General features: G+C 41.8%; 1 protein-coding gene across 3 annotated transcripts in view; it reads right to left on the bottom strand.

Moving 5' to 3' along the window:
• Positions 1–13,596, bottom strand: part of fibcd1b (fibrinogen C domain containing 1b) — a 202,346-nt gene that overhangs the window by 137,448 nt on the left and 51,302 nt on the right. Inside the window, exon 2 of one of the 3 annotated variants that reach the window (XM_056290759.1) lies at positions 3,148–3,237. The exons of 1 other annotated variant lie outside the window; for it this stretch is intronic. In XM_056290759.1, coding sequence (XP_056146734.1) covers positions 3,148–3,237 — 90 coding nt within the window. The remainder of the gene's footprint in view (positions 1–3,147; positions 3,238–13,596) is intronic. One more of the 3 variants, XM_056290760.1, reaches the window with a different exon arrangement.

Genomic DNA, 13,596 nt, shown 5'->3' with positions numbered 1-13,596 from the left:
CTATCCCCATCATGTTGGGCCGTGTCCCTTGCCAGTTTGTAGCTCAGTGTGTTGTGTTCGGGTAGCGGTGGAGCACACGCGCGGCCTCGTAACTCGGCCTCAGTAAATGAAGCTCTCAGTCTCGCTGTAGGACTCCACTCGGTAATTAGCAGCTGGGTTTAAAATCTATTCCTCTCTTTACACGTGCCACATTTTGAGATTTAAGAGGACAAGGGAAGATGATGGAAGAGGGAAGGATGGATGGATGGATGGATGGATGGATGGATGGATGGATGGATGGATGGATGGATGGATGGATGGATGGATGGATGGATGGATGGATGGATGGATGGATGGATGGATAGATAGATAGATAGATAGATAGATAGATAGATAGATAGATAGATAGATAGATAGATAGATAGATAGATAGATAGATAGATAGATAGATAGATAGATAGATAGATAGATGGACGGATGGTCAGGTGGGTGGATGATAGATAGATCAATAGATGGATCGATAGTGCGGAAAGAGAAAGAGAAAGAGAGAGAGAGAGAAACAGGGAATGAGACACACCAACAGAGAAAAGAGAGGGCGAGTCATCCTTCCTATGGAAATGATGTCCCCCCCCCCCCCGCAGTAGTGTTGGCAGACACATCTTGGACAAACAGACAGCTCTGTCTGCTCATTGGATATGCAGGAAACTACAGGGGGTCATGGGGTTGTTTCCTGTAGTCTCTCTCACAAACATCCACTTACACACGTGCACACACACACGCACACACATGCGCACACGCCATGTATACCTTTCACATACAGACAGACACAGATATACTCACAAATGCATAGAAACACAAATATTCATACATGAGTGCATTCATGTAGATGAATTCATCAAGAAGCTGAATTCATGGATACCAGATTGTTTTTTCTCTGTTTAATTGTACTTAGATGGCTTTTTATTGCCTTATGTTGCTTCTATGCCCGTTATGTCTTTTGCAAAGCACTTTGAATTACCTTGTGCTATGTGCTATACAAATATATTTGGCTTGCCTTTCCTACCACTCCAATCAAACACACATAGAGGTGTAAGTACATGCATCCACTGTGATTTTTGCATGCACATCCATGGCAAACCTATTGTACATGCACACACACTCACAAACCAAATCCCAAACCATTTCCTTAAACTGAAGCTTTAAACTCCCTTCAACAGGCAGATTTACATAGCTATTTGATATATAACTTCTGCCGAGTTTCAACTTTTCTATACCACTCTTTCTGCAGTAGCCTCCATGAGCACTCCACTCAGTTACAAAACACCCGGGAGCCCTTAATCCCATCTAACGCTTGTGTGTTTGGGACCTTGAGTCGAGGTTGTGCTATCATTGCTGCTTGGTGGCAAAATGTGATGTTTAATATGCCATAATCCCCCCCACGCTGCTATCACCACAAGAATCGTCAGCGATAACTAATCCCCCATGCAGGTGAGCAACTACTGTTCATACTAGGCTCCCGTTTTGTTTTGTTTTTTTCTTCCAAGAATGGTGAAGGGATATAAAAATAAAAATGGAGATAAAAGGATTGCGTATACACTGCTTGTAGGTGCATGGCCTTCAATTATTCCCAGTTGTTGGTTCCAGAGTATTCAACTCAATGATTCAAAGAGATCAAATATTATAGTTGTATTTATTGACTTTGAAATAGGAACGGGCTCACAACACTAAGTCTGAGAAATAGAAGAGCCAAAATCAGAATTGGTCTTGTCTGATTCCACTTCTGTGTTCGGATTATGAGATTATGATGCAACAGTGATTGGAGGAGGCTACAATTAAACCAATAATGGAAACTTTTTTTGTTGTTGTGTGAAATGATTGGAAATTTCTGCAGTTTGATACTTTTTCTGTTATTGTAAAATAATCAGTGAACAAACTGACTATATACTGTGTGTTTGTATGTGTGTGTGTGGGGGGGGGGGGTATTTTTCCAAGGATGAATCTGGGGAAGTTGCCGCCTTCAAGTGCTAGGATTGGCCAGGTCAGCCTGTCAGTCAACCTGCCAGGAGTCCCGCCCTCAATTTCACGTTAAATCTGTTATTCAGTTCGCTACATGAGGCTGCTACGATAATACGGCTCCGTAGGCTGCGGCCGACGGTACATATGGCCTATCGTTAGTTCGTAAAAATCTTGATACTGATTTGGGGACAATGACATGGCTGTGTAAACTACTAATAAGACACGTTAGCCCCTAGCTAACGGGTCTGACCCTTTAGTCGAGCGGTTAGTTATGTCGCCTTGAGGTGCAGTACACCATGTATCGAATCCCGCACCGGGCGAAAAAATAACCGGTTACAGCTGGATAGCTTGTTGGTCTTATTAAACAAACTGTCAAATTATATTTACTGTTTGTCAACCGTACGCAACGTTATTGACATTGAACCTTGCTAGCATAGCGTTAGCTTTCTGGCTCATAGCTGAGTGAGCTGAGCGGACTATTTCGCCAAGTCGTATCTAAGGTTCGCCCTATTTATTGGAGTTGTGACTATCGTTTCCATTGTATTAGAACTTTATGGGATGGAAATGATTGTTCCAGGTATTAGTCAAACCCTCGGGCGTTACCAGGGAAACAGGCTAGTGAAATCTTTAGATTTTAAATTGCAAAACACATGAAAATACAAATTGTCCTAATTTTCATTACTTTGGCAAGTGACCATGGTATAAGCGGGATATCCTTCGAGGTGTCCATTATCAGGAATTAATGGCCTACTCCTCGTCCATTATTACATCCTGATAATGGACACCTCGTCAGGCATTATCCCTTAATTGATCTACTTATCAATAATGCTTATTGTGAATTAATTTGACCTTCAACAGTGGATAGTGATGTTTTCCTGGACAATATCATGCATTTTTTTCGTCTTCTTTTCGCTTCACTTTCGCGCGTTCAACTAGCAAACTGGCCAATCCTAGCGCATGGGGGGGGGGGTAGTCCTGGCAGGCTGACAAACAGGCTGACCTGGCCAATCCTAGCGCTTGCGGGCGGGAACTTCGGAACTTCCTAGATTCATCCATGGGAAAAAATATTTGTGTGTGTGTGTGTGTGGGGGCGGGGTGCACATACAAATGTGTGTGTTTGTGTTTACATACAGTATGAAATTGGGAGCACACCCTTACCTTGGGCGGGGTCTCTCTGGCAGTTTCTGAGTCTGACCAGCGGTGTTTGAGTTGGGAGGAGCTTGGCACACATTCACAGAACGTCTGCATAGAACAAACACACATATACAGGCTCTTGTGTCTGAGCTCAAATAGAAAAAAAAAGCCAAAACACTGAACCCAAACCTCAAATGTTACACAAAATCAGTGCTAGTGTCTAATGATGTAGGCAGTAAGAAACAGAAAACAACTGCAACCACCTGCATACATAAATGTGCATACTTAAATGAGACAGATATGAACAGACAGCTGTACACCTCTAGGGTGAATGTGATTTCAATAACTTATATTGGGCTCAGTGTTTCTTCTCTGACACAACTTTCGCCAGATCCCCCATAGACATAGACATAGACACTTCATTATGTCTATCATAGTGGAAACAAAGTTTCAGCAATTTGGATATAATAAGCGAATAAACACAACATTGGCATATACATATAACTTGTGACACAAAATGGATCTTGTTTCTGAGTTCTACTTAAATTTCTCAAAGTAGGCTTTCAGGGGAGCTCATGTCCCTTTCAGGGGTGTGTGTGTGTGTGTGAGAGAGAGAGAGAGGGAGAGAGAGAGGGAGGGAAAGAGAGAAAGGGAGACTGACTTTTAAAGGCAACTTTAATAAAATGTCACAGAATCACACAGCTTTGCAAGACTCAAGAGAAACAGACTGTTTACAAGACATACAAATATCATTATCTAAAAACATTACTAAACATTAATTCATTGTCCATCACTGAACAAATGACATCACCATACCACCGCTGCCTTACAAACACAACCATGCTATTCATTGATTTTTGAAAATTAAAATCAATGAAAACTCTGGCTTTTACGAGACATGTGAACACAGGGACTATTTTTTTCACATAGTTTTCCTTCTCTCTTGTAGACAGTTTGGCTTCGCCAACAAGGAAATTTAAGAGTTGCCATTGTGTTGCATTAATTTTCTTGTATCCTGCTCCAAAAATAAAAGCCAACCCACTAAAAAAAGCTACCAACCCACAGAAAGGACATTCTTAGAAACAGTGTGATTAATCACAGAGATAAAAAAAAAATCACTGCAACAGCTCCATGTAATATTCTCCGCTGTAAGTCACCTGTTCACTTGTTTAAAGGCAGTTTACAGAGGACTCTGCAAAACTGGCTTCACAGTGCTGCTGACGCCAAGTTTTTTCCCTCCAAAAAGTATCCATGTTTCCATTCATCTTAAATGTAATTTATGCAACATCTTTAGATTGATTTTCCATTTACAATATGCAAATTTAAGTATTTTCTCTGTTTGACAGTCTACAATAAACCAGAACAACAGTCTACATTTGGTAATGGTCCCAAATCTGGAAAAGGGCCCTCTTCATCTGGAAACTCCTCTGCTTCCCAAAGCATTGTCAACATTTCATTATCTGCTTTTGTTAATTTTGCAGTCCAGCCATCATCTAATTTAAAATGGTCCTCACATGGCGAACAGATTTCAATCCAATCAGTGTTGCCACAGCTTCAGTGTACATATAAATCCAGGTCCAGCTACATTCACTATTCATCTGAGAGTTGTAGCACCAGCAGAACAGAGAGCCTGATGGAGGCCTGGTGTTCCACTCTTCTGTATGTTTATTCTGGATCCACCAATAAGAGCTTCCCCCAGTAACCAGAACAGGGAGACTGATGGCGCCAAATGTATCTTTTTTAAAAAGGTGCCTTAAAAACTCCCTTATAAAAATCAGGCAACGAGGACAAATTTAAAAACCTAGAATCCATTAAAAACAAAGCAATGTAAAGTCCTAACTTTAATTTTCAAAATGCTACTTGAAAACTCCTTCCACACTGGGTACTTAACCCCAGTCAGATGTTTATGTGCAAATTGGAAACAAAAAGTTGCCACCCTATTGCTAGGTGTACCGGGTCTTGCCCGCCCCCCCTTTGGTTAGTAAAGCAAACTTTGAGGTACCCAATGTATTTATGGCCCAAAACAATCTACTAAAACTGCTTGTAATTTTGGGAGTAAACCGGTAGGTAGATCCATATAGACTAAACCAATGGTGGCTAACCATGTGCCATGGAGAGCCATGTGTATGCAGGTTTTCACTCCAAACCGACTCCACATCAGGTGATTTCACTGATACATTATTCCTCTTTGGTCGATGGGTTGCTAATCTGTGAAATCACCTGGTGTGGAGTCCGGCTGGATTGAAAACTTGTATACACATGGCTCTCCATGGCACATGGTTAGCCACCCCTGGGCTAAACGATGCCATTGTGCTGATGTTACAATTTCATTGATGACAAGAACTCTTCCTCTAAAAGACATCTGAGAGAGCAGCCATTTCCACTTGTTTAAACTGGAGTTCTTCAACTCCAGCTACTCCTGCAGATCCTATCTTACCAAATTCATATCTATACAATGACTGATAGTTCCTGTTATTACAGCTTTTAAGAATACCTTTCTTGATACTTCGACCAAACTCATGTCAGCTTCTAAACCAACTACTTGGCTACTTGACCCTTTACCAGCAAAACTTTTTAAAGACCTCTGACCTTTCATGGGACCTACAATTTATCACATACTACTGGCACTGTTCCCAGCAGTTTTAAGACAACTGTGGTTAAACCTCTACTTAAAAAACTGCACCTCGATTGAGGGTCTCTTAATAACTATCGACCAGTCCCTAATCTTCCATTGTTTTATAAAATACCAGAGAAGTTTGTGTATCAACAATGTTCGACCCATATAAAATAAAACTATCTATATGAACCTTTCAATCGGCTTCCAGGGCCTGTCGCTCCACTGAAACTGCTACGACCAGAGTGTTGAATTATCTTCTACTAGCTATGGACCGATTCCACTTCTGTGCTTGTACTACTGGACCTCAGTGCATTCTTTGACACCACTGATCACTGTATACTTTCAGACAGCAAAAAATGGTAAGTTTAGTGTCTCTGGCTTAGCTCTCTCTTGGCTTAAGGCCTACTTATCTGGGGTAAAAAAAAAATGTGTCTGCTATAATAACATTACATCAAATAAGGCATACCTCAGGGCTCGGTTCTTGGTCCTCTACTTTTTTCACTTTATATTTCACCTCTTGGCCAAATTATATGCAGTCGTGGAATACATTTCCATTGCTATGTGGATGATACTCAGCTGCATGTGCTTATAAAGGCTGGTGATCACACTCAAATGATCAATTTAGAGGCCTGATTGGTTGCTGTGAATAACTGAAAGTCACCAAATTTCCTGCTTTTAAATTCTGATAAAACTGAGATGCTGGTCGTTGGCCCTGCTAGACACAGACACCAATTTGATCAAGTAACAATAACAATCGAAAACTGTGATTTCACAAAGTGTGGCAGCCAAAGATCTTGGTGTGATGTTTGATCACAGCCTTTCTTTTGATAAGCACATTAAAGAAATCACCATGACTACCCTTTTTTCACTGACATAACAGATAAAATTAGGTCTTCCGTGTCTATGGTTGACACAGAGACTCTAATACATGCATTTGTTTCATCCAGACTTGATTACTGTAATGTTCTGTTTTCAGGTCTGCCACATGCTAGCACTAAAAGTCTTCAGATGGTTTGGAATGCTGCAGCTAGAATCCTAACTAAAACTAGAAAATTGACTCATATTACACCAATTTTTGCCTTTCTTCATTGGCTTCCTATCCATGTTAGAGCAGACCTCAAGGTGCTTATATTGACTCATAAGATCCTACATGGGCTTGCCCCATCTTACCTGTCTGATCTCCTTAAACCTTACATTACATCTCGAGCTCTTCGCTTTCAAAATACAGGGCTCCTGTGTGTACTCAAACTTAAAAAGAAGTCAGTTGGTGGCAGGACCTTTTCCTATCGGGCTCCATTCTTGCGGAATAACCTGTCTGCTACCATCAGACAATCAGAGTCTGTTGAGTCCTTTAAATCCAAACTTAAAACTCATCTTTTTTTGCCTTAGTCTACAATTAGTTGCCTTTAAGTTGAGTGCTTCACAACCTGTACTGCATGGTGGGTCGGTTTCTGTCTCAATGAATTTACCAAGCACTGCTCTTCCAACGAGATTATAAAGTATAGATTATTGACTATTGCAAACTCCTCTCTCATGTGTTTTCTCTCTCTGAATGATGTCTTTCTCTACTTCTGTGTATGTGAATGGTGTGATGTGAGTCTCCCCTGTGTGCACATGTAGTCTGTCCTTCTCCTAGGTCTCCATGGTGATGGTGGTCGCCACCTGGACACTGCTTGGCATCCCCCTCATCACATTTTCCGCTAATGCATCTTATAAATCCATATAATTTTGTTTTCCTGTTACAGTGTTATATCCTTCTCTCACTCCTATGTCTGAGTAATGTTTGTTTTTCTTGTCTTTTCTCCCACATATTTGAAAGGCATGATTTGAGTTTCTCTGGTGTGCATGTGTAGTCTGTCCTCCTGTAAGGTCTACATGGTGATGGCGGTCGATGTAACTCAGGTCCTAGGCTGTTGCCCTCTTTCAATTTTGTATTCTGTAAATTGTGTACACACAGCACCCATTGCACATCTGTCCATCTTGGGAGTGATATCCCTGCTCTGTTGCGCTCCCTGAGGTTTCTTCCTATTTTCTCTCCATGTTAAAGGATTTTTTTAGGAAGTTGTTCCTTATCTGATGCGACGGTCCACTGAGGCAAATTTATAATTTGTGATAATGGGCTATACAAATACATTTGACTTGACCTGACTTCCTTTCATCTTCTCTAACATGCCCTCCCAGTTTTTTCTTAACCATTTCTGCATTACCAAGAAAAACACCCACATATCCGATAGTCTTTTTTTCCATCCAAAACCCCCTGATAAAACTGGTAGACCAACAAACCAGTTTTCAGCTGCTAGTGTTTCACTTTTTCTCCAGTTTACCTTTGTGATGACAGCGTTAGCCATCTCCAGCTCATCCACAAAACTCACCACCGCTCCATTCATTCCGGCCGCAGATTTAAAGAGAGACTGACATGCCCTTTCTGAACACATTTTTTAACATTGGGAGTTTGAATCATAACGAAAAATAGGTGTGGTTTTTCAATGTGAAATGCGTAGAAAGACAGTAGCTACTGTCTTTCCGCACATTTCGCATGTGACCACGGCATGGTGGTAGGCCTACGGCACAGCAGTGCAATACAACTTGGTGAATAATATGTTCGATGATACAAATAACTGTTAGATAGATAGATGATAGATATTTAGATAAATAGATAGATAGATAGATAGATAGATAGATAGATAGATAGATAGATAGATAGATAGATAGATAGATAGATAGATAGATAGATAGATAGATAGATAGATAGATAGATAGATAGATAGATAGATAGATAGATAGATAGTAATATGTCATAGCAAGATTGATAATAAAGTCTCAGCAAAATAGCACAAACTCGAGCCAAGTAGCTAGCAGGAGGAGGTGAAAGAACGGCTCCTCCATGGTTTTATGCAAACTGATTGGTGTCTACGTATCCACCAGCACAATTTGTCATTGGACACCATCTACAGTCAACCACAAATCTCTCGAGTGGCCACAGACACACTGTTTTGGCCACTGAATTTCTCCGTGGTCACATTCCAACTCAGAACATAGCCTATCAATAGGAATGTTCAGATTTTGATGTCAGTATCAGTTTAACACGGTTGGCCCCAACAACCTGGACCACCACTAACCCACACTCTCCACTGAACAGGAGAAACTCGAACGGATCTTAAGTCCGTGTTTCCTCTTCAGCTTGGAGAGATCCAAGCGAAGCGTTGCCCGACACCAAGTACACAAAACCAACAACCACTGACAAAACTTAACAACTAACCAGAAATAGACGAAAAAAAATGCACACTGCAATAATATAAACACGATACAAAAACAAAAACAAAAAAAAGAGAGAGTTGGAAAAACTCACTCTGCAGACTAACACACTCCCCACTCCACTCCCAGCATGCACTCAGTGAGAGAGAGAGAGAGAGAGAGAGAGAGAGAGAGAGAGAGAGAGAGAGAGAGAGAGAGAGAGAGAGAGAGAGAGAGAGAGAGAGAGAGAGAGAGAGAGAGCGCACTGGCTGTGGCAGGGATAAAAGCTAAGTAATTATAAAACTGGGGGCTTTCTAACTATTCTAGAAGAGTACATATCGTCCCTGACCTTAAACACCGCTGCTCCCACTGCAGAACTGCTCAATTCTCAATTAGCCTTGTACAATAACACCCACAAAAAAAGACAATCTATAGTCACATGCAAACATAAATGCATGTGTGCACCTGTTTAAACTAAGACTGGTCTCACTAAATACTAGCAATTAGCAATTGCATTAGCATGGATTGGCTGTAGCATTTGGGAAGTGGTGTGAAAAAAGCCTTGGAGTGCATATGTGAGACCAGGTGGAAATAAACATGTTCTATAAAACACTTTATTTCATATGCATAAAACCATCAGAGTTATTATGAATGTGTGTGTGTGTGTGTGTGTGTGTGTCTACTTATTTGCATGTTTGCATATATACAGTATGTGTTTCTATTAGCGGTGGTTTACTTGCTGTATGTTATGCCAGTTTTTGAGTGTGAAATACTGTGTATGAAGCGCACACATTCATTGTTAAGATGACTGACCAATGCTTCACCCCTTTGCTCTGAGCACCCTCTTCTAATGTGCAAGACAGGCAGAGGGAAAAAAGTATAGGGGAGAGAGAGGAAGATGAGAAAGAGATGGAAGGGAGATTTGAGAGAGGTGTGCTGAATTCTAATGAGCAGCCTTAGCGCCATGATAGAAATCCATGTCTGTTCTGCCTAAGACATCGCAGCTGTTTGTGCCTGCAGTAAACAGAGAGGCTACTGAGCTACCACTAATAAATAAAACACAGACTCCACAGTGATGAGGCTGAACAAACTGACAAGGAGACTATACACTGAAGTAACTGGGAAGGTATTCATAAAGATTAAAATGTCCCTAATGTGAATAGGCCATGCAGTTTTATCACTCCGCAAGGAGACAAGTGTGAATGTGTACCCATAAAGGCTCAAATGTAGACACAAGCAAAGGACCATAGCTGAAAAAGATACAAAAGCAAAGATGGATGGACACACACACGCACGCACGCACGCACGCACGCATGCGCGCACACACACACACACACACACACACACACACACACACACACACACACACACACACACACACACACACACACGCCATTATTATCATCATCATCATCGGCGGTTACTCGGTGTCGAGTATGACTGTCCTCCTTCTAGGTCCTTGTGGGTCTTCAGGTGGACAGAGGCCATTCCTGGAGCTGCATATTTTGGGGCAATGTGGGCAAGGGTTTGAAGACGTGGTTGAGGATGTGGTTTGGGCCTTTCTGGTAACTCACTCCTTTCTGAGTCTGCTCTTGTTTTCAGCAGCACAGTGGAGGTCATGTTTGTAGCGCCCAGCAGCTTCATGGAGAGCCAGTCTCCAGGCATCCCTGTCTTTTGCTGCTTGTTCCCAGGTATATATAGCCCTGTGATGGACAGCTGGCCTGTCCAGGATGTCTCCTCGCCTGCCGCCCAATGACTGCTGGGATAGGCTCCAGTATCCCCGTGATCCTGAGAGCAGGATAGGATAAGCGGTTTGGATAATGGATGGATGCTTCCGAGGTGTTAAGGTCTATACCACATTTTTTTATGTAAACCTTGATATTATCTTTATATCACTTCTTTTGTCTTCCTGGAGTACATTACATTACATGACAGTCATTTAGCCGACGCTTTTATCCAAAGCGACTTACAATAAGTGCAGCGTACAGCGTCCTGTCAGAAGCTGAGCGTAAAGGACTTGTTTCGGAAGGCAAGAGTCAGACATAAGGAGGACATAGCCAGTCCATTTCAGCTGATGTTGTGTGATGGGGGCAGTTATAGTAGGGGGGTTGGCCTCCTCGAGGATGCTGAATTTGGTGCGCTTATCATCCCAGTTGATCTTAAGGATCTTCCAGAGGCCACGCTGTTCCAGAGGCCTGCTATATGTGATCCAGGTTTCTGACCCATACAGTAGGGTGGGCAGCACTGCTGCTTTGTACACCAGAATTTTTGTTGGTTCTGGCCTGAAGGTTGCTGTTTTCAAAAACCCTCTTGAAAAGGCCCAGCTGGCACAACTGAGACCATGGTGTATTTCAATGTTAATGCTGGCTTTGGAGGAGAGAAAGCTGCCAAGATATGGGAACTGTTCCACGTTTCCGAGTCTGGTATTGTCTACAGAGATGGATGGGGCAGAGCAGGCATATTTCTGTTGGGTGGGGGTTGGTAGAGAATGTGGGTCTTTTTATGTTAATGGCCAGGCCAAGCTGCTTAAATGCCTTTGCAAAGGCGACCAGTATGCTCCATAGTTCCTCTTCTATGCGGGAAACTAAGGTGTCATCGGCATACTGCAGCTCTATGATGGATATGTTGGTGGTTTTACATTTAGCCCTGGATATAGAATATTGTTAATATTTAGAATATTGTACAAGATTTTGACTCCCTGAGGCAGATTAAGACCCATGAAGTGGAGGATGGTGGCAGTGGAGACAGAGAACAGGGTTGGGGCAATGACACAGCCTTGTTTAACTCCTGTGTGGACCTTGAAGGACTCTGTCTCATCTCCATAACTGCAGAGTACTCTAGCTGACATATTATCATGTAGTAGTCGTAGTACTCTGATATAATTGTCAGGGCAGCCTTTTTTTGACAGAAATAGCCAGAGTGCCTGGAGATTTACAGAATCAAAAGCTTTGGTTAAGTCTTTGAAGGCCATGTACAATGGTTGATTCTGTTCCTGGGCTTTTTTCTTTGAGTTTGCGAGCAGTAAAAATCATGTCCATGGCACCTCTGTTAAGACAAAAACCGCTCTGCAATTTTGGCAGAATTTCCACCGATATTGGAAGGAGTCTGTTGGCCAAGACCCTAGCCAGGACTTTCCCTGTGGTGGAAAGAAAGGAAATGTCATGGTAGTTTCCACACTCAGCTTTCTCCACTTTCTTAAAGATAGAGACATTGAGTGTATCCCTAAGTTGCGCAGGGATTCCTTCTTTTTTCTCATATCTTGAGTAGCACGCCATGGATATGTCTGAGGAGTGTAGGTCCACATGCCCTCTGTACTGCTGTCGGTATCCTATGAGAACCAACAGCCTTGTTGAGTTTCACCTTCCTGATGGCATCCTGGACTTCTCTTACACTAGGTGCTGCTGCCATGTCCTCCTATTTGGGTTGTTGATGGAGATGATGGAAGGGCATCCATCTCAGGGCTCGAGTCCCAGTTTAAAAGATCCTGGTAGAGCTCTTACCACTTCTCTTTGATTGACTCATTGTCTGTTAGTAGTGGGTGCCCATCTTTGGAGTGTATATGGGCCACCCAAGTCTGCTATAAATTTTATAGACTAATGTTCTGAACTTTTGTCTATTGTTATGCCTGAATATGATAATATTCTGATTCTATGCGACTTTAATGTACATGTATGCTACCCTGAGCATCCCCTAACTTCACAGCTTTTAACTGTTGTAGATTCTCTTAATATTTTTCGGGGTCCAACTCAAACTACGCACATTACGTGCCACATCCTGGTCCTGGTTTTATCATCTGGTTGTTTACGGAATAACATGCTATGCAAAGAAATTGAAGTTTATGACCATAAACTTATTTTGTTTAACACCCCATTTTCCAGTACCATGAGCTGTGATGCATAAGTCACTCGCTCTTTTTTTTTTTTAATGCATCCTCAGCAGGTAAATTTTGCCAGGCCCTTGCCTCTTAACGTCCAGCTCTGCTCCTCGTTGAACACATCAGACATTTTGAATTATTTTAATACCACGTGTAAATATTTTAGATAACATTGTCCCTGATAGGCTTAAAAAGCCTAAAATGCCATCTCAGCCCTGACTTAATGATGAAATCTCTTTAAATAAGGGAGCTTGTCGTAAAGCAGAAGGCAAATGGAGGGCAACAAAACGTTCCACCCATCTTGAAACCTGATAGTTAAAACTGTACGTACCAATTATTTTTCAGATCTTATAGCTAAACATAAACATGACTCCAGGTGCCTCTTCGATATTATTAGCCACACCACAAACCCTTCCCCACTTTTTATTGAGCCCTCAGTTGATAAATGTCATGATATTTTTTACATTTTTTCTTTAATTGGGTTCAAGCTGTTAGAAATGCAAGTATCCCTCCTTTTCAAACTCTCCCTGACCTTTGTTATAAAACACCCTGCACCCTGCTAGCATTTGAGTTAGACACTACTAAGCATTTAACCAACGTCACTACCAAAATGAATTCATCCTCTTGTTCACTGCACATTCTTCCTACCCACTTCTTTAAAATAAATATTTCATTCAATCTCCCAATTTGTCCTAGCCATTATCAATTCCTCAGCAATTACTTTTATCTGGTCAAGTGCCTG

The sequence above is a fragment of the Lampris incognitus genome, chromosome 12 (genome assembly GCF_029633865.1).
Source record: "Lampris incognitus isolate fLamInc1 chromosome 12, fLamInc1.hap2, whole genome shotgun sequence".
Lineage (NCBI taxonomy): Eukaryota > Metazoa > Chordata > Actinopteri > Lampriformes > Lampridae > Lampris > Lampris incognitus.
This window is presented reverse-complemented; position numbering and strand designations above follow the sequence as displayed.